Source organism: Hirundo rustica, chromosome Z (assembly GCF_015227805.2).
Source record: "Hirundo rustica isolate bHirRus1 chromosome Z, bHirRus1.pri.v3, whole genome shotgun sequence".
NCBI lineage: Eukaryota > Metazoa > Chordata > Aves > Passeriformes > Hirundinidae > Hirundo > Hirundo rustica.
The window spans coordinates 64,385,553-64,405,045 of record NC_053488.1 but is presented as its reverse complement, the minus strand read 5'-3'; the positions used below and the strand labels follow the sequence as shown (position 1 = coordinate 64,405,045).

Below are 19,493 nucleotides of genomic sequence, written 5' to 3'. Positions count from 1 at the left end.
AGTCTTGCAATGGGCCCTTGATTGCCCATTAAACAGAGATAGCTCCTGGAGGGAGTTATCTATGAGTCATGCAGCAGGGCATTGATGGGCCATTAACAGAAGATAGTCTGGAGGGAGAGGGCAAGACAAAAACACTGCCCAACCTAGTTTCAATAACTCATGTAGATGGTGATAGAATACATATTTTGGGCACATCTTACATCGTAACCTAGGTCATAATCCACCCCTTATTCCATCACCATCTACATCATACCCAAATTAATACACTCTTACAGCTAGCTAGGTAGATATACATGTGGTTTTGCATACACACGTACAGAATGAAACTTTACCCCCAGTTCTCACTTAAAATTAGGTCTCCTTGTGGTACACAACAGGTTTCCCCATCTTTCTGCATTACCCACCAAGTAGAACCAGGTTCTTGAGCAAAAACAATCCCACGGATGGGTCTGCCTTTGCCTGAGGTGGGATTAATCCAAACAGTATTTCCTAGATACCTTTCATGTGTACCACAGGGACTTTATCTCCATCCGCTGTGTGCAAGTGTTCAGACTGGGCAGGACCAGCTCGATTGATTGACCCTCGAGTGTTGACCATCCAGGTGGTCTTTGCTAAGTTCACTTCCCAATTTTTGAAAGTCCCCCCACCAAGCGCCTTCAGGGTAGTCTTAAGTAACCCATTGCACCGTTCAACTTTTCCGGCAGCTGGTGCATGATAAGGGATGTGATATATCCATTCAATGCCATGTTCTCTAGCCCAGGTGTTTATAAGGTCGTTCTTGAAACGGGTCCCATTGTCCAACACGATTCTCTCATGGGTGCCATGTCTCCACAGGACCTGCTTTTCAAGGCCCAAGATGGTATTCTGAGCAGTAGCATGAGGCTCAGGGTAGGTCTCTAACCAACCAGTGGTGGCTTCCACCATGGTCAGCACACAGCGCTTGCCTTGGCGGGTTTGGGGAGGGGTGATGTAGTCAATCTGCCAGATTTCCCCATACCTGTACTTCAACCATTGTCCACTGTACCACAGAGGCTTTACCCGCTTGGCCTGTTTGATTGCAGCGCAGGTCTCACAGTTGTGGATGACCTGTGAGATGCTGTCCATAGTAAGGTCCACCCCTTAGTCGCGGGCCCATCAGTATGTTGCATCTCTCCCCTGATGACCAGATGCATCATGGGCCCAACAGGCTAGGAATACTTCTCCCTTGTGCTGCCAGTTTAGATGCACCTGTGATACTCTCACTTTGGCAGCTTTGTCCACCTGCTCGTTGTTGCAATGCTCTTCATTAGCCCAACTCTTGGACACATGTGCATCCACGTGTCAAACCTTCACAGTCAGCCTCTCTACTCGTGTGGCAATGTCGTGCCAAATCTCAGCAGCCCAGATGGGTTTCCTTCTGCGCTGCCAATTGGCCTTTTTCCAGCGATTCAGCCATCCTCACAGAGCATTAGCTACCATTCACGAGTCGGTGTAGAGACAGAGTCCTGGCCACTTCTCTTGTTGGGCAATATCCAAAGCCAGCTGGATGGCTCTAAGGTCTGCAACCTGACTTGATCTACGTTGTCCCTCAATAACTTGTGGAATTCGTCGCGTGGGGTTCCATACTGCAGCTTTCCATTTCTGGTTAGCGCCTACAACTTGACAGGAACCATCAGTGAAGAGGGCATATTGTCTTCCAGTCTCCAGTAGCTCATTATACGGTGGGTCTTCATTGGCACGTGTCACTTGTTCCTCTTCTTCTTCAGAAGATAATCCAAAAGTCTCACCTTCAGGCCAGTTAGTTATAATTTCCAGAATCCCAGGGTGATTCGGGTTTCCAATACAGGCGCTCTGAGTGATGAGGGCAATCCATTTGCTCCATGTGGTGTCAGTGGCATGATGCGTGGAAAGAACCTTTCCCTTGAACATCCATCCCAGCACTGGTAGTCGGGGTGCCAAAAGCAGCTGCGTTTCAGTGCCAATTACTTCCGAGGCAGCTCGAACTCCTTCATAGGCAGCTAAGATTTCCTTCTCTGTGGGAGTGTAGTTGGCTTCAGATCCTCTGTAGCTTCGGCTCCAGAATCCCAGTGGTCGGCCCCGAGTCTCCCTAGGCACCTTCTGCCGAAGGCTCCAGGCCAGGCCATTGTTCCTGGCTGCAGAGTAGAGCATGTTCTTCACATCTGGTCCCGTCCTGACTGGGCTAAGGGCTACCACATGAGTGATTCCTTCTTGATCTGGGCAAAGGCTTGTTGCTGTTCAGGGCCTCATTGGAAATCATTCTTCTTGCGGCTGACCAGATAAAAAGGGCTCACAATCTGGCTGTACTCGGGAATATGCATTCTCCAAAAGCCTATGGTGCCTAGGAAAGCTTGTGTTTCCTTCTTGTTGGTAGGTGGAGACATTGCTGTGATCTTATTACTTCTGTGGGGATCTGGCGATGCCCATCTTGCTACTTGACTCCCAGAAACTGGATTTCTTGAGCCAGTCCCTTAACCTTACTTCACTTAATTGCAAAACCAGCTTCCAGGAGAATCTGGTTGATCTTCTCTTCTTTCTCGAAGATTTCCCCTGCTGTATTCCCCACACAATGATGTCATCAAATGTACTGTAGATGTTCAGGAGCCTCACCCTTTTCCAGTGCAGTCTGGATCAGTCCATGGCAGATGGTGGGGCTGTGTTTCCACCCCTGGGGCAGTCGGTTCCAGGTGTACTGTACGCCCTTCCAGGTGCAGGCAAACTGGGCCCTGCACTCTGCTGCCAAAGGAATGGAGAAGAAGGCATTGGCAATATCAATGGTCGCATACACTTTGCTGCCTTGGACTCTAGCTCGTACTGAAGCTCCAACATGTCTGGCACAGCAGCACTTAGTGGTGGGGTGACTTCATTCAGAGCACGGTAATCCATCGTCAGTCTCCATTCTCCACTGGACTTACACACTGGCCATATAGGGCTGTTGAAAGGTGAACGAGCCTTGCTGACCACCCCTTGGCTCTCCAGTTTCCGAATCATCTCATGGATAGGAGTCACAGAGTCTCTGTCGGTGCGGTATTGCCGTCGGTGTACTGTTGCTGTGGCGATTGGTACCTGTTGTTCTTCAACTCTTAGTAGTCCCACAGCACAGGAGTCATCTGAGAGACCAGGCAAGGTACTCAGTTGTCTGATGTCTTCTGTCTCTACAGCAGCTATCCCAAAAACGCAGCAATATCCTTTTGGATCTTTGAAGTATCCATTTCTGAGGTAGTCTATGCCAAGGATGCATGGGGCCTCTGGGCCAGTCACGATGGGGTGTTTTGGCCACCCATTCCCAGTTAAACTCACTTTGGCCTCCAATACAGTCGATTCTGTTCCTACATAGCTTGATGGTATCAGGGTACATTGGGCGCCAGTGTCAACCAAAGCCGTATATTTTTGTGGGTCAGATGTGCCAGGCCATCGGATCCACACAGTCCAATAGATCCGATTGTCCCTTTCCTCTACCTGGCTAGAGGCAGGGCCCCCCTGATCCTGGTCATGGTACATGTTGCTCTCTTCCTGTAAATATGTTCCTGAGGTCCCTTCAAGAGGATCAGTCATATCATCCTTCCTATAGTGCCTGGAGTTCTGTGCCTGAGACTGGAGCAGCGTTGACTCCAGATGAGCTTCTTGTGGTAGGTGTCTCTCTCTTCAATTCAGGTACCCAGGCTGCTAAGGAGGAGGTGGGTTTTCCATCCCACTTCCTCATGTCTTCTCCATGCTCCCAAAGAAAAGACCAGAGGTTACCCCATGGAGTGTATCCTCTCTCCCTGGCTGGTGGGTACCTGCTCCTAATGGCAGAGACTCTTGTTGGTTCTGGTGAGATGTGGTAAATTTCTTCCTTAAGTTCCTTTTTCAGTTTCTGATGGCCCTCTTCAATCAAACTCCGGACTTGCTTAGCCAGCCTTGTTTCCACGGATGAGACATGGGTACGAAACAGGGCGGTGACAGTGTCCTCGTAAATTCTTAGTTTATTGACCAAGACGCCCACCTTGTCCTCACCTTCCCTCCATTGCAGCGTTGCCAGGTAACGGGAGTACATCTCTGGTCCAAGCCGTGCAAATCTCAACCACATCTGCGATGTGCACTGGACATCATCTGGGCTTTTAGGAAATCTCTCGTCTTCTGAGAAAATGATCTCCAGCACAGCAAATTCCCTCAGGCATCGGATACCTTGTTCCACTGTGTTCCATTTTCCTTGGTGCACCTGGAGGTCTTCTTTACAAAGGTATCTGTCCCTCACACTTGTTAGCAGTTGCCACCAGAGGCTGAGAGTTTGTTGGGTTCTCTCCATCCCCTGGTCAATGACCACATCCTGGGACAGCGATCCCAGTTGCCTGGCCTCACTTCCATCCAGAATGGTGTCATTGGCTGCAGCGTCCCAGATGCGGAGCAGCCAGGTTAGGATGGACTCGTTTGTCTGGCGGGTGAATTCCCTCCGCAGGTCACGCAGTTCACCCAGGGATAGAGAGCGGGTGATGATCTCTGGCTCTGTCTCTTCTGCTGGGTGCGAAGGTCCTGCCACATCCTCATCAGTCATTATGCGGACTGATTTGTTCTTTGATTTCTTCTTCTGAACAGGGGCAACTGTCACTGGTTTAAGTTGTTCTGCTTCAGTGACGGTTTGTGTGGAGATGCTGATGGCACCTTTGGTTTCTTTTTCCTCTGTTACAGCCTGTGTAGACACTGACACTGTTGCTTTGGTTTTGATTCCTTTCTCCTCTGTGACAGTCTCTGTAGATGCAGTTCCTGATTCCTCTATGACAGTTTGTGTAGACACGGATGCCGTTGTTTTGCATTTGTTTCTTTTTCCCTCCTCCTCAAAGAGACGCTGCACCACCCCATGTAGTGTTTGGTTTCTAAGCATGGTGCAGGCCATGCAGAGAAGGCAAAGCAGAACTAACAACAATATTATGCTGTCCTTGGCACACAGAGAAAACTCAATGTTTTCAAAAACTGCCGTGCCAGGCCTAAAAGACTGGAAAAAATCATTTTTTACCCCTCCCCACAGGGGCTGGGTGCAATTGTTGAGAGCCCAGATGTAGCATTCTGGACCAGGACAAGAACACAAAATAGAGTATATATTCCGAATGATGCTCATTGCCTCAGAGGTTATCATACAATAAACATAATAGACCAATACAGCAATTCTGGTACCATACCCTGGTCTACACATGAGCATTAAGACCGGCAAATACTGCCCCATGTGCGGGAAAATTTAGAGAGTGAGGTATAAGTCTTATGAAAGCATGTTGAGCATTAAAGCAAACAGCTGTTTGTTTGGGGTTTTTTTTTCTCACTACAAAATTGTAATTCTGACTTTTCTCAGTACCTCTTGCCCCACATTGGGAGCAAAAAATATGTGCTGGCTTGAAGGCAAAACCAGCGAGAGAATCCAAGTCAGAAGAAAACAATTTAATAGGAGAGAGAGAAAAAAAAGTAAAATAAAATAAAATAAAATAAAACACATGCAATAGTACAAAAGATCACTGACAGAGTCAGAATACAACCTGACACCGTGGTGGTAGCAGTCCAGATGAAGTGGTCTTGTTGAAGCAGTGTTCCTGCAGAAAGGTCTGGTAGCTCTTGTCCTCTGGGAATCCAGTGGGTAAGGCTGCCTGTGCTGTCCCAAATCCCAGATTATATCCAGGTGGGAATGCTTGGCTGCTCCCCCTGGGCAGAGCATCTCACAGTGGGCTTATATAATTTTATCAGTCTTGCAATGGGTCCTTGATTGCCCATTAAACAGAGATAGCTCCCTGAGGGAGTTATCTATGAGTCATGCAGCAGGGAATTGATGGGCCGTTAACAGAAGATGGTCTGGAGGGAGGGGACAAGGGAAACAGTGCCCAACCTAGCTTCAATAACTCATGTAGATGGTGATAGAATACATACTTTGGGCACATCTTACATTGTAACCTAGGACAGCTTTGTATCATTCTGATGTAAAACGGAAGCCTTGAACTGAAAAGGAATTTAAGTCTTAGTGCAAAGTGAGTGACTTGAAAGTTAGTGACTTGAAGTGAGTCAGTCACTCCAAATACCCACTTTGCAGACACTCAGGATCAGGAGTGTTTATTTTTATTACCTGGTCACATTTTTTCTAGAATTTATCTTACTGTTAAATTTTTATTTTATATATATGAACTAAACCCGTTAGAGATCCATACTAAATTTTCATTTGGGTGGTGTGGTGTGTTTTACCTGTGACCCTATTGTTCAGTGTTGACCGGAAAAACCACACCTTTTGCTCTTACCTGTCAGTGTAAAACAGCCTTCATCTTCTGTGTTCCAATACATTGAGAATTGAACCCTAGTTGAAACTTAGCAAATTGAAATGTACACAATTTATTTTTTTTATTCAAATCCCAATTCCATTTAATATGGCTCCTGATTTTTTTTTTTTTTTTTTGCCAAGTAATTTATCTTACAAATGTTGTAAATTGCTGCTAAAAACCATAAACATGTACAATTTACTTTTGTGTTTAGATATGATGAATGGATAAAGGCAGACCAAAGGAAAGTACCAAAAATTAGAATAAAAGAAAATACAAGTAGTTTTGCTCCCTTTTTTTCCTTTGTTACCCCCAACTTAGGTTTGACACATTCTTAAGTACACCCCATTCTGCTTCCTGTTGATTGGCATATGACATGACAGGAAAAGTGACTTCCCTGTCTTTTAAAAATGAAAACTTTTCCCATAAATTTTGTTTGTTTGTTTGTTTTTAATTAAATTTACATATGACTTAAGATAAAACAAATGAGAATAATCAATTTCATCACTGTTGGAACCCAACTTGATGGGGTGAAATTTGGGAACTCGCTCTGGTGATTCTGGAGAGCAAACAGGACTTGTGTGTATCTGTATCATTTCATTTCAGAGCATTTCCTTCATATATATATATATTTTTTTTTTAACTGATACTTAGGCATAGGTTAGGTTCCTCAGGCAGTGGGCTGCAAGGAGTAATTTCCTTCTGCCACAGGAGTCAGTGCTGCTGCTGCCTGACCTTCTCCCACTGCTTCCCCTGCAGAGTGGTGGAACATCTGGAACCTCTGTGCCAAGGAACAGTCCAACTGCCCAACGGCCACAAACTGCCCAACTGCCCAACGGCTGCCGTGCTGCGCTCGTCACCCTGTGGCCCCACTGCTTCTACAGCACAGGCTGTTTACTTTCACATTTGTTTTGGTGTTGACAAAGTTCATGTCTTCAGTAGAAAGGTCTCAGCATGGACTGTAGGAAGGTACTTGTAGTTTTTTAAATGAAGAGGGGAGCTTTCCTCTACGCATCAAATGTTTAACTTAATTGTTAAGTGCTGCGTAATTTTAAGATTACAGTCTTGTAATTGCTCAAATGAGAAGGGGTTTTCATCTGTTCTTTCACCTAGATTAAAACTGACAGGGAGAAGGAAGAAGAGTTTTTAGTGCGAAATACTCTTCCAAATCCTGAGACACGTTCCACTGTAGCTGTAGCAGAGTACAGTAACCACCAATCCACTGTCACTGTCTCTGGGAGTCTGCCATCAAATCAAGAAGAGATACAAAGCATCACAAGTGAAATGGATGGCACAGCAGAGGCACAGAATACCACAGGGCAGACGCAAGATCTCCAGTCTGAGCGAAATATTTCTTCAAAAGGCTTTGATGCCAGTGTCAGCTCCATCAGTGGTAATCAATCAGAGCCAGAGCATGCTGGAAATGGTAAAGGAAAGGGTAAAAAGAGCTGTCTTCAACTTAAGCATCTCTCATTTTACCATTGTGGATGTATCTTCATTCTGTTACAGTTTTATAGCTGCTGGGAAGCGAATTTTTGTAGGAAATAGTAGCCTACTCTCTACTTCAAATCTTTGTAATCATCTAGTGAATAAATACAACTTCCAGGAAGTTTCTTGTCCTTTTGTTAGGAATTATGATGGTTTCAATGAAGAAAAAAGTATATAAGAATGATGTTTATACTGGACTGACAAGAAAGACCCAGAACAAGCTGTAATGCATTGTGTAAGGGATATGTATGGTAGCAAGATGAAAGCATTTTGAGTGCCCTGCTTACAAGTAGAAGATGCTATTCTTGCATAAAACACTATTCTCTGTAATCTATTTAATTTGGGGAGAAAGTGCCAGTTACTGTATGTTTGGGCAACCATTGCCCCTTGTGAAGTTAATGTTCTGAAAAATGAAAGTCAAGCAGATTATCAAACACTGACCTTCTTAGCCGGGTTTCACATTCAGATGTATTTTGAGATTCATCCTGAGAACCACCAGAGAATAGAGGATAATAACCATAGACAACACCAGCACAGATGATGCCAGTGTACTGCCTACTTTTTTAACTGTTGGCAAGGCTGGATCCAAAAGGGCTTTTTTGAATGTGACTGGGTCTTTTGCAGTTCATCAAAAATACAGCTGCTTTCACTGTGCTGTAGTGCCTAAAAAATATTTTAACACTAAAGAAGAAAATACGTATCTGACTATACTTCTGAGATTACAGAATTGTGGTTTTTTTTTCATTGCAACAGATTTCAGTTAACAATTAACTGAATTTCCTCAAATTGCCCTTAAGGTGTGTTACTATCATCATTCATCTGGGAGTGTTGTTTAAAAAGAATGCAACAAAATGTGTTTCCTTCAACAAAGGTGAGAGTTTGGAAGAGGTCAATAGGCAGGCCTCAATAAATATATCTCTACTGCTTTGTTAATCACAGATGTACATACTTTGAGAAAAAACACACAGAACTGCAGGGTTTTGTTGTTATTTCTGTTTCTTTCTACTTTTGGGGGTCTTTTTCCTCCTTTATAGTGTTTAGAGGCCAAAAAAACCTTCAAGATGCTCAGGGAAGAGACAGCTCCTCCAAAAAGCAGAAAACAAGCCTCAAAACATCTGTGAACATCAAAAAGAGGAATAAAAGTAGTAAGTACAGCAGCTCAATGTGCAATAAAATGTGTCAAAGTACCATGTCATTTGTTTGAAATGAATATTTTAAAAGGTGAACAGGAGCTAGGATGTAATAATCAGTCTTGCAAAATCTTTTAAGGACTATATAGCTCCTTACCTAGGAAGATGTGGATAATTTTAGCACCTACATGAACACATTACAGTGCCTCTTTGCCTTATTTTGTGATGCAGGCAATTTATTTATGGCTGTGGATCTAAAGCAACAAGTCCACTGCTGTCATGATCCTGTTAGAGAGTAGAGGGGACTATGGTTATACGAACCTTGAGCAGCTGGATAGTATTCAAGAGTCTCCTCACAGGAAGTGTGTCCCTACCTTACCTCCTTAGTTCATGCACATACGCTTTCAGTTAAATACTCTCCAGTTTTTGGGATGGATTGTGGGGCCACAGTCTGCTACTTTTATCAGCCTTCCAGGTCTATAGGACTTTGGTTCCCATGAATCCACAGAACAGATGTGAGTTTACGTGCACAACTAACTAGCCGGTGTTTCCAGTGCAAGGTTTCCCTTTCCCAGCATGCCAGAATTAGAGGGCCCCCATTACAGACCTGGCTTGTGGTCCTGTACCTGTGCACCCATGGTGCAGAGAGCTGTGTACCAAGCTGCTACACCAAGATGGATTCTGTCATGTTAGAGTGAGACAGCTCCTGGTAAGCTTGGGATTGGGTGGGAAAGTTTCTTTGTTTTATAACTATCTATCTTCCCACAGGAAAATGTGGGCAAAATGGAGAAAGGGAATCTGATCAAAAAGAACATGATAATAATTTCCCCAAAGGTTGCAAATGGAGTTTTCAAGTGTGTAAGTATCTTCTTTGAAACATGCCTCTTGTGGTCTTGCTATATACTATAAGAAGGCTTTCGGAATTTTCTGGTTTTGAGGGATTTTTCCTCTAAAATCACTCCGTCCTCAGTTTGCTCTGCCATATATCCTGATAATTCTTCTTTCTTGCTGTTTCACTCCTTGTTCTCTGTTTCTTGTTCAGCCTCTTAGATTGTTAATTTTTAAATCTTCCCCTTCCATTTTGCCTTAATGAACCAGAACTTGTTTAGTATTTCTCGTAAGAAGAATTTTCACTGTGTTTGTGTCAGTCAAGACAGTGATAATAAACAGCAGTTTACAGTTCCTCAGCTTTGCTGCCTGCTACTTCAAAGCACATCACTAAGATCTGAGTCATCCCCCCACCCCCCCCCCCCCACCCCCCCGCCCTTTATTGAAATTCAGAAGGCTTGGGAAATGCTGCAATGCAATAATTAACAGAAATTGTTTAAATTGCAGCTGACTTGCAAAATTTGAGTTGCACAGAGCGCATAACAGTTCTCCAAGCAAAAATACAGGAAATTCGGAAACGTTACCTGTTGTTGAAAGATGAGTTGGCTGCCATTGACCGGAAAAAGCGTTTAAAGAAAAAAAAAGAGCAGGAAAGTAAGTGCTGGGAACTAAAATCTACTTTTAGAGGGCTAAATTGCATGTCATGTTACTAAGGTTTCAACAAGAGGTGGGTAATCTTTAGGGAGATTAGTGCTGTTAGGATTATGTTTATGCTTGCTTTTTTCCTGAAACACTGGATACAGTTATTTTATGACCTTTAGAAGGTCCAGTTCAGATACCCAAGGATATAAAGGGAAAAACATTAACAAGGCAGTCAATGTAGTTAATTCTGCTAAAGCAGAACTATTTTATACTGGAAACAATGTACAGAAAATTAACTTTTATAAGCAGTGAACAAAGTATGGTTAGTAATAACTTCTAACTTTTTGTCAAGTTATAGATACATTTCCTGTAGCATTGCCTGTGTGCCTACTTAGTGATTTCCACTTAGGAGTAGTGATTTATTTCAGAGTGTAAGGGAGATAATCAGTGAAATATCTCATTTTTCTGAAGCTGTCACATGTATTGCTGCTGGAAATGTTCTAGTATGTCTTCTGGTAGGAGTTTAAAAGGATCCTTTTCTCTATGTCTTGTTCATGCATGCATTTGAGAGTTGACTGGGTACAGGATGAAAGACTGAGATCACTGTAAGATTTTATGGCTGCAGCTATTGCAACGGGAACTGCAGTTGCTATTTTCTTGCCAGAGGAGGTACAGATTCCGTGATGGGACAAGGTCTTATCTGTGCCAACTCCCAGAGGAAAGAAAGAACAGTTCTTCACAAACTGCTGCAACAGAGATCACTCTTCCACTGTGTGCTTCAAGAACAGGATGCTCCAGCATGGGTCCACCAAAGGCTCACAAGTCCTACCAGGAAACCTCCTCCAGCATGGGCTCCTCTCTCCATGGTTTCAGAGTTCCCTGCCAGGAGCCTGTTCCAGCACAGGCCTCCCATGAATTCACAGCCTGCTTTTGGTATTCACCTGAGAGTGGCTCTCTTCCGCAGACTGCAGCTGGATCACAATTTCCACCCCCCTTCCCCACTAGCTTTGGTGTCTGCAGAGTTGTTCCTGTCAAATATTCTTCTGCTCTTCTCTGGCCACAGTTACATCTATGCAATAACTTTTCTTTTTTTCCTTCTCTTCTTCTTAAATATGCTGTTACAGAGGCATTACCATAACTTCTGATTGGTTTAGCCTTGGCCAAGCCTGTCCTGGATCTAGCTGGCATTGGCTCTGACAGACAGTGAGGAAGGGTCCAGCAGCCTCTCACAGAAGCCATCCCTGTAGCCCCTCAGCACCCAAATCTGGCCAATAAAAACTCAATAAATCTCTGTATATGCACTGTGTGCTCTTTTTGAGAGCATGGAGAGGGACCAGGATTTCTCTGTTGCACTGCTTGATACCAGCTCATGACATGATAAAGTCAAGGATCATTTGGGATATGTATTCAGTGTTGCTTTCCCACGCTTAACTAAGGCACTACCCTTGGGAGTCCATTATTAAAAGAATCCAGTCTATGGGGGGGAAAAGAGGAGGATGATTTTACCCAGCCTTTCACTCCCTTTCCCCCCTTCAGGCCATCTACAACAGCTTTTACGAATTCTGAATTCCCTTTAAATGTTAAGGAAAACATGTTCTTGTTGCTATGTCTGCCAGTGCAATGCACACCATATTTAGAGCCAAGAAAGATTTCTAGGGAGGTTATTCAGAGATCTGTCCTGAAGTGGGATAGTAATGGGTGGCATAGAATCTAGGAGGACACAGACCAGTGTTTCAAGGACTTCTCCAATGGTTTATCAGTTCACCAGTGAACAACTACAGGAACCTGTTAAAGTGATTAAATATGTCAAAGAAAAATGCTGTAGTAACTCCAGAGACGCATGAAGTTCTGCAATGTGTTCTGTCCTGGCTACTGTTTACTGGACACTGCTCAACAACAGATACCACCCCCAGGAAGAAGAAAAAGAAAGCACACCAACAGGCACCATGACCACTCAAACTGCTGCTGAACCAGAGGAACAACCCCTGCCAGTAGCAGTCACCCCTATAAAGAAAAAGAAATCCAACACGTAAACAGTTCACTTCATGAGGGATGAAGAAGAAGCACAGTCCTCAAAACAGGAGAAAGAGGCAGGGCCAGAGAAAATCACTTGATCCCCAGGTGAGCTGTGAAAGATAAAAATAGATTTCAGCTACCAATCAGGAGAGCCCCTGGTGACCTGGCTGCTCTAATTCTGGGATGTCATGGCCCATGATACAAAACTGGATGGGGGTGAAGCCAAGCAGCTGGGATTTCTGTCCTGAATGTGGGCATTGACAAGAGGATTGGGAAGAGCACAGAAACTCCCAGCCTCTGGAGGCAGCTTGTGTCAAGTGTGAGGGAAAGGTATTCTCTCAAGCATGATCTTGCCTGGTCCCTCAAAGGACCCCTCTGCTGTGGGGACTGCTGAGAAGTTGAAGAAAAACAGGTACTGATGGCTACCACAACAGCGCAGCGTCGGCAATATCACACCAATCAGGACTCTGTGACCCCCATCCAGGAGATAATAAGATGGTGCTTACTGAATGGAAAAACATTTTAATTGCTTGTTTATAAATCCTTATGATCCACGTTTTCCTCCTCCTGTGCAGGGGCTGCTGCCACATCATGTTCTTCACCAAATGGAATGCCTGGGGAATGCAGGTGACAGCAGGACTCGACAACTCACTTTGCACTTAATGGCTGCTAAGGGCCACTCTTTTTAATCAGTACTGAAAACAAAACATGAGGATCCATTTAAACAAGCACAGAAAACCAACTAACCACCCAGTCAAAGACTGACTACTTATAGGTTTAAATAAGAATTAAAAAGGTTACTCTGGGTTTTGAGAACCCATTAATTGGAATAAACTACAGTACTTTGCAATTTTTTCTGTTAAAGATGTATTTTCAAATTTTGATTGAATACATCACAAAAAAAGAGAAAAAAACCCAGCTAACAAATTGTATTAAGTATTGATGTATGAAGATCATGTTCAATCTGCTTGAAGCATTTCTTCATAATGGATTAAATTGCTACATTTTTGTCTTTTCTTGTAACTGCTTTCCTGTTAAAGCAACAAATACTTCATTTGTAATGCTTATTTTGAGCTACTAGAAGAAGGCTTCAAGAGAATGTGAGCTTACAAAAGCTTATAGAGAAAAGCCATGAAATATATATTAGACTTTGCAGAAAAACTGGAGTTATGCAATATATTGTACAAATGTAAGCAAGGATCTCTGAAATAAAATGGCATAGTTTTTGAATCCCTGATTTTGTTTCTGACAGTTTAATTAACCAACCATAGTGTCTTCATGTAAATGACATCAAGCCGCAGAATCTGTTGATAAATGATTAATTCAAATCCGTTCTCTCTTTCAGCAGAAAGCAAAAGCGCGGCCCAGCATTAATGCAGCACCAGTCAAAACAAAGCTGAATTTTGATTCCTGTTCATTATGGAATCCAAAAATGTCAAACCAAGCTTCTGAAAGTATTTGCTGACTCCTTGTATCAACGGCCTCAAGGTCAGATTCACTGGAATTGAAACTGGAATAAATCTACTGTTCCCTGCTTACATTGTGTATGACTGTAGTTCAATTGACCAAAATACTGTTACACCTGCAAAACAACACATTACTGGTGAGACTGCTAAATTATAATCATATGCTTTGGAAGCACTGACTGTGTTAAAAACTACCAGTGAACTGGGAGTCATTTTAATAATTTCAGTGAGGTTACTCAGAGGATATTTACACCCAAACCAAAATGAGCAACCATACTGAAGCAGCAGGCAGAAGGGAACTTTCTCCAAACTAAGATCACCAGGTAGTAGGACTAAAGATCACTGCAACCAGTGCTATCCAAAAAAAACCAGAAAGCAAAACAAACAAATCTGAATAGAATTGCCTCTGTGCATATCATAACCACAAAGTTACTTTAACCTGAGAACTATCTTGCTCTAAACTTAAAGCCTCATTCAGTTTTCTGTCTTTTTCAAGCCTAAGGTTATTACTTTACATGACTTACATATGGTGGCATCCTGCACAGCATTCTGGAGAAGACCAGTGTCCACAACAACAAAGCAGTATAATTAAGCACTTTGATTTCTAGGGGACAAAGAACAAAAACCACCACTACTTACTGCACAAGCTTAATAGCGGCCCTTCCAAATCAACAGGCTACAGGAATAATGAATGCAAAGCAAACCAGACTCACCTGGAATACTTTGTATTCTTAGCTCAGAGAAAAAATTTTTCATCTTAGAAAGGACTAACAGTGTTTGCATGCACAAAGTCTCTTCAGAGGGACCTCTGCAGATCTGTGAGTCTGGAATTAAAACACCGTCCTAAAAGACAAGTCTTAGCACTCCTTCTGGAGTAAATGGAACAAAAAACAGCCAATCAACCAAGAACTGAGCCAGTATCAACTTGTTTGCATTTTTTCAAGACAACAAACTCCTGAGAGAACAAGATGTTTGTGCTGTTAGATTAAAGCTACTTTTAAATCAAGTTCTACTCTTCTCTCAGAAGCATGACTGGTTTCAAAACACTGAGTGAAGTAGAAATCAAGTGCATACACTGGAGAAAAATCAAAATTTTACTCAACAATATCCCAACACAGCAGTGCTGTACTGAGTAGAAATCTTTGAAGTGTTCTCATTTCTTGTGAAAAGACTCAACTTACTTCTAGGAAAGAAAGTGTTTGAGACAAACAATCCCAGGTGATGCTTCCATCAAATCTAAGTTAAAAAAAAAAAAAAGTATCCTTTTTTAATATATGCATCAAACAAAGCTGGAGGATGGAGACAGAAAAGAAAAAACCAAACACGTTCAGGGAGTAAATAGCATAGACTGCCAGCACACAATCTAAACACTGCAAGCACAGATCATTTGTTCAGAACACATGAGCCTGGAGCCGCACACTCCCTCTCCCTTTTAACACTCTTCAGCAAGAGGTTCTCACTGCTTTGTGAGCTCACACCCAGCTAGCAGAAGGCAGCTTTTCTGCCAGATTAGGCAAGGCAGAAAGATCCAGTGCAGCAGCTTCCTTGAAGAATCTTGCACTTGAGCCTCCTTCTTCAACTTTTCTTTCTTCTGGTAAAGGGAAGGCAAAGCACATCCAGTTCACAGGACCCCATGCTGCACCTTCCTTGTCTAGTGACAGCAAGCACCTGAGATTCCTCCCCAAAGGCCTTTATACACAGAAGCCAGCTGAGAGGTGTACATAAGCTGCTCTGGGAGCGTGGCCTCATAACAGTAATTCCTTACAAAAATTATCCTAAAATGTAGCTTGCAATATCCGTCACACTCTTATATCACAGGAGAACAGATGGAGAGAGAAACTCCTGTTTACTCTAAAATGAGTGCTCCAAACTATGCAAGCAGCCACAGGCAGCTCCCAATTTGAGTACACACAGCATCATTAAGTGATGAAAGTAGAGTCACCACTGACACAGTGAGAAGATTTAGCATCAGCCTTGGGGATTTTTAGAACATGAAATAGGTTTGGTCTGCCTGCTCTCACTTGCCAAATGCCATGACAGGGCCTCTGCTGTAAGGGAGCATACCGGCCAAGCAAAATGGTCCACGAGAGCAGAACCTTGAGGCGAGCGTAACTAAAGGCTGCTAAGCATCCAACAGATGCCAGTCTGAAGGGCTTTCAGAAATCTAGAGAACTCTGCCACACAGTTTCCACTGACACAGCCTTTAAACAAAACATCCAGCTCAGAATGTGCCTGTATGCCAAACGACAGCAACATCATGGCTCAGCTCATGACCTGTGTATTACTTAGACCTGGGCCAGAAACAAATGCAACGGATGTAGAAAAAATGACGACTGATGGCAACTGAGACACAACTGTCATTTTTCTACTCCATCAAGTAGTTCTAAAATTATCTAACTTGTGAACTTACATAACAGAACACAGTAACCAACAAAGAAAGAGCCTTTTATTCAGAAGAGGTTTGTGTGTCTTTACAAGAAAGTGATGATTTCAACTTACAAAGTCAACATTACCACCACCTTTCCTAATGGGTTGTCTTTTCTAAAATGTCAAGCATGTAAGCAAAGCAAATGATCCACATCCAGGCACACTTATACCCCAAAATCCCTATTTAGATTTTGCATATATACATAAAGTACATATGAATATCATGTCTTCATACTTCAGGTCCTTCTCCTCCAGGAACCAGCTATAAAAGAGTAAGACATTTTTGCATTATTGCCATAGAATTGAGCTTTACAAACCCATACATGACAGCTCTTATTTTACAACAAACATTTTAGGACATGGAGACTTCTTGCTAAACCACAAAAGTGACTTTTAGACTCTCCCTACAGAGGAAGTCAGTTATTGCCACAGATGCACAAACCAAAAGGCAGCAGGGAGTAAATCAGCATAGCCTCTCCTTGCGAAGCAAACAACTGAAGAATGGAAAAAGAAATACAAAAGGAAAAACACAAGGGAAGAAAAAAAAGGATTAACCACTCCTTTTACTGATATCTTCTTCATAATCAGCTGAGCACTTCTAAAGAGAAAGAGCTCCATTGGTTTTGGGATCAGAACAAGAAAAAGTCTAAAGCATGAATTTCCTGGTATGGGAAAATACATCCCCAAAACAGACATGAGCTCTAATGCAAAAATGTATCTGTTTATTGCTGAAAATTCACCAGGTTCTTCTCCAAGGCCAATAAACCACCAGTTTAACTGGATGGTAGGAATTTCACCCCATACAAGGAGTCAGAACATATGCTGTCCTTCCAACACATCGAACAATAACCAAAGCAGAAAAAAGCTTACAGATTGACACGGGATGGCACCTGCTCAAACACACAACACAGAGGTGCAAGATAGTTAGAACAACACAATAGAGGCAATTCCTCATTCATACAGATCCAAGTTAGACTCAAATCTTCTCACTTGAGCCTTCCTCTTCCCACAAAATTAGGAATGCCCTTGTATTGGAAGTCCAGGCTTTGTGGCGAGCTATGCAGAGAAGCTGCTTTAACCCTCCTGATGTAGCAGGACTGTCAGGAAAGCTCAGCTTAAAGGAGGTGAATACAACCACCAACTGATTTACAGGCACAGAAAGTTAACACAATACAGCCTTTGATGACTCACCATAGTTATGTTATTTCCATTGAGCAGAATCTGATCCAGCTTTGTGATTCTTCTGCCCTCAGGTGTGATCTCACTGAAGGAGCATTAGAAACAGTAAGTAAAAACACAGAACCAGGGACAATGGCTCTAGTTTTGACCACAGAACCGACAGAAATCTCTGCATTATTGTTGGAACTAACAAATAAATCAGTCACACTGCATGAAGCACCTAGGTACAGAAAGCTAACTGGCATCTAAAAAGTTTTCTTCTACTCAATGCGTCTAAGAAGTTCTCTCCTACTCCAAAGCTTGGCAATTTCTTGAATAGGACATATCAACATGTTATGACTAAAAATGTTTAAGTTTGTTACACTGTTGAATATTTGCCAGGTCTTAAGGAAGTGTAAAAACAAAATAACTACTAGAAAGTTTGCCACACAACCCATGCAAAATTCAGAATACAAATGGGATCTCCACACAAGTATAAACCATGCAATAGCTACTCTGTGGCACAGCTGTCCTGAACAGATTACTTTCTATAGTTTTAAGTCCAAGGTTAAACTAGTCAGCTGGTAAGTATTACAAGAATCTAAAAACATTTTGCTAGCAGATCTTACACAGTATTTTGCCACAGTGAGCCACACAATAAATAGCAACAAGAGGCAGAAAACATACTTACAATTCTGTAACGTCTTCTAGGACCATATCTGAAAATCCAGTTTCAAGGAAAATAAGGCCCAGATTTTAAAATGAGAATATTTAATGCTATTTTCATTTTATACCAAAATGTGATTTTACCTGGAAGCTGAAAATATCAGAATAATACAACCGATCCATATAAAAAGGTTTTATTCAGTGAACTCAAAAGTCTCAAGAGCTACAAATTACTTAGGCCAGAGAATAAAAAAGACAACCTTACACTTCCACCAAAGGATACTGACAAAGTCATCAAATCCTAGAAGCGTCCCAACAATTTCTTTGTCGCTCTTCATCACGATGTGAATGCGTGAACCGATGCACTTGTCCACAAGCTCTGCAGATACACAGAAAAGCACGTTCTACAAAGAAGCCTTTCGTGCCTCACAGATTTTGGGTTTTGTGTGTTTTTTACACAAACAGAGACAATTACACGCTCTCTTATACCCTCCCCCTCCGTTTTCGCACACTAACCAGCCACCCCACGACATCCTTACACCCATCCCTACTCCCACCGGCCTCCCCCAGACACACCCACAGCCCCCCAGACTGCAACACCCCCACACCTATCCCCTACTCCCACACCCTCTTTCTCGGCCAGACCCCGACACGCTGGCGGGCCGCGCGCGGCCCCGCCGCCGGGCGCTCCCGCCCTCCCGCTTCCCGCCAGGCGCCGCTCAGCCCCGAGGGGGCGCGCAGCCACCGCTGCCCCCGGAGAGAGACCCTGGGCCGGGCCCCGAGTGCGGGCCCCGGGAGCCCCCCGTCGTTACCGAGCGGCAGGAGCTGGGACGGATTCGACACCGCACTACCAGCCATTTCGGAGGCCGACCTGCCCAATGGCCGCCGCCAGCCCGCACACCCATGCAGGGCCGGGCCTGTAGCCGCCCCGCCCCGCCCCGCTCCGCCCCGGATTGCCTCCCTCGCTCCGGTGGCGGCGCGGTCGTGTTCCGAGTGTCGTGCTGCCAGCTCCTTTTGCCTGTTCCTTCTCGTCCTGCTGGCTCAGCCGAGCAGCGCCGGCGGGGCTGCTGCCGGGGGTGATGTGCCCCCGCGCTAGGACCGCGGACTGTGTAGTGTGCGCTGTAATGGCTCAGCTCTTACAGCATCACGGAAGCAGTCAGGTTGGAAAAGATCTCTGAGGTCACCGAGGACAACCTTTGAACGAATCCCACCAGGTCAGCCAAAACGTAGCACTGATTGCCATATGCAGTCTTTCCTTAAACAGCTCCGGGTACTGACTTTACCACCTCCTTGGGCAGCTTTTCTATGAAGAAATTCCTTCTAATGTCCAGCTTAAACCTTCCCGCTACAGCTTGAGTGTGTCCTCTGGTCCTGTCGCTCGTGACCTGGGAGAAAGTGACAAACCC

At 43.7% G+C, this 19,493-nt stretch overlaps 1 protein-coding gene across 1 annotated transcript; it reads right to left on the bottom strand.

The window, feature by feature from the left end:
- Nucleotides 1–16,260: 16,260 nt before the first annotated feature.
- On the bottom strand, nt 16,261–19,024 carry LSM5 (LSM5 homolog, U6 small nuclear RNA and mRNA degradation associated). Its single transcript, XM_040091121.1, has 5 exons — nt 18,900–19,024; nt 18,371–18,466; nt 18,113–18,140; nt 17,455–17,527; nt 16,261–16,525 (listed from the first exon to the last, which is right to left on the bottom strand). Exons 1-5 carry the CDS (start codon nt 18,943–18,945, stop codon nt 16,493–16,495), a joined length of 276 nt encoding a protein of 91 aa, XP_039947055.1. The 5' UTR covers nt 18,946–19,024; the 3' UTR covers nt 16,261–16,492.
- Nucleotides 19,025–19,493: the final 469 nt, after the last annotated feature.

Bases quoted from the DNA above. Each gene is read 5' to 3' on its own strand.
- LSM5 (XM_040091121.1), bottom strand. From the start codon at position 18,945: ATGGCTGGTAGTGCGGTGTCGAATCCGTCCCAGCTCCTGCCGCTCG. The intron at 18,141-18,370 runs GTATCCTTTGGT...CTGGATTTTCAG, and splicing joins AGGATTTGATGACTTTGTCA to ATATGGTCCTAGAAGACGTT. The intron at 17,528-18,112 runs GTAAGTATGTTT...ATGCTCCTTCAG, and splicing joins CTAGAAGACGTTACAGAATT to TGAGATCACACCTGAGGGCA.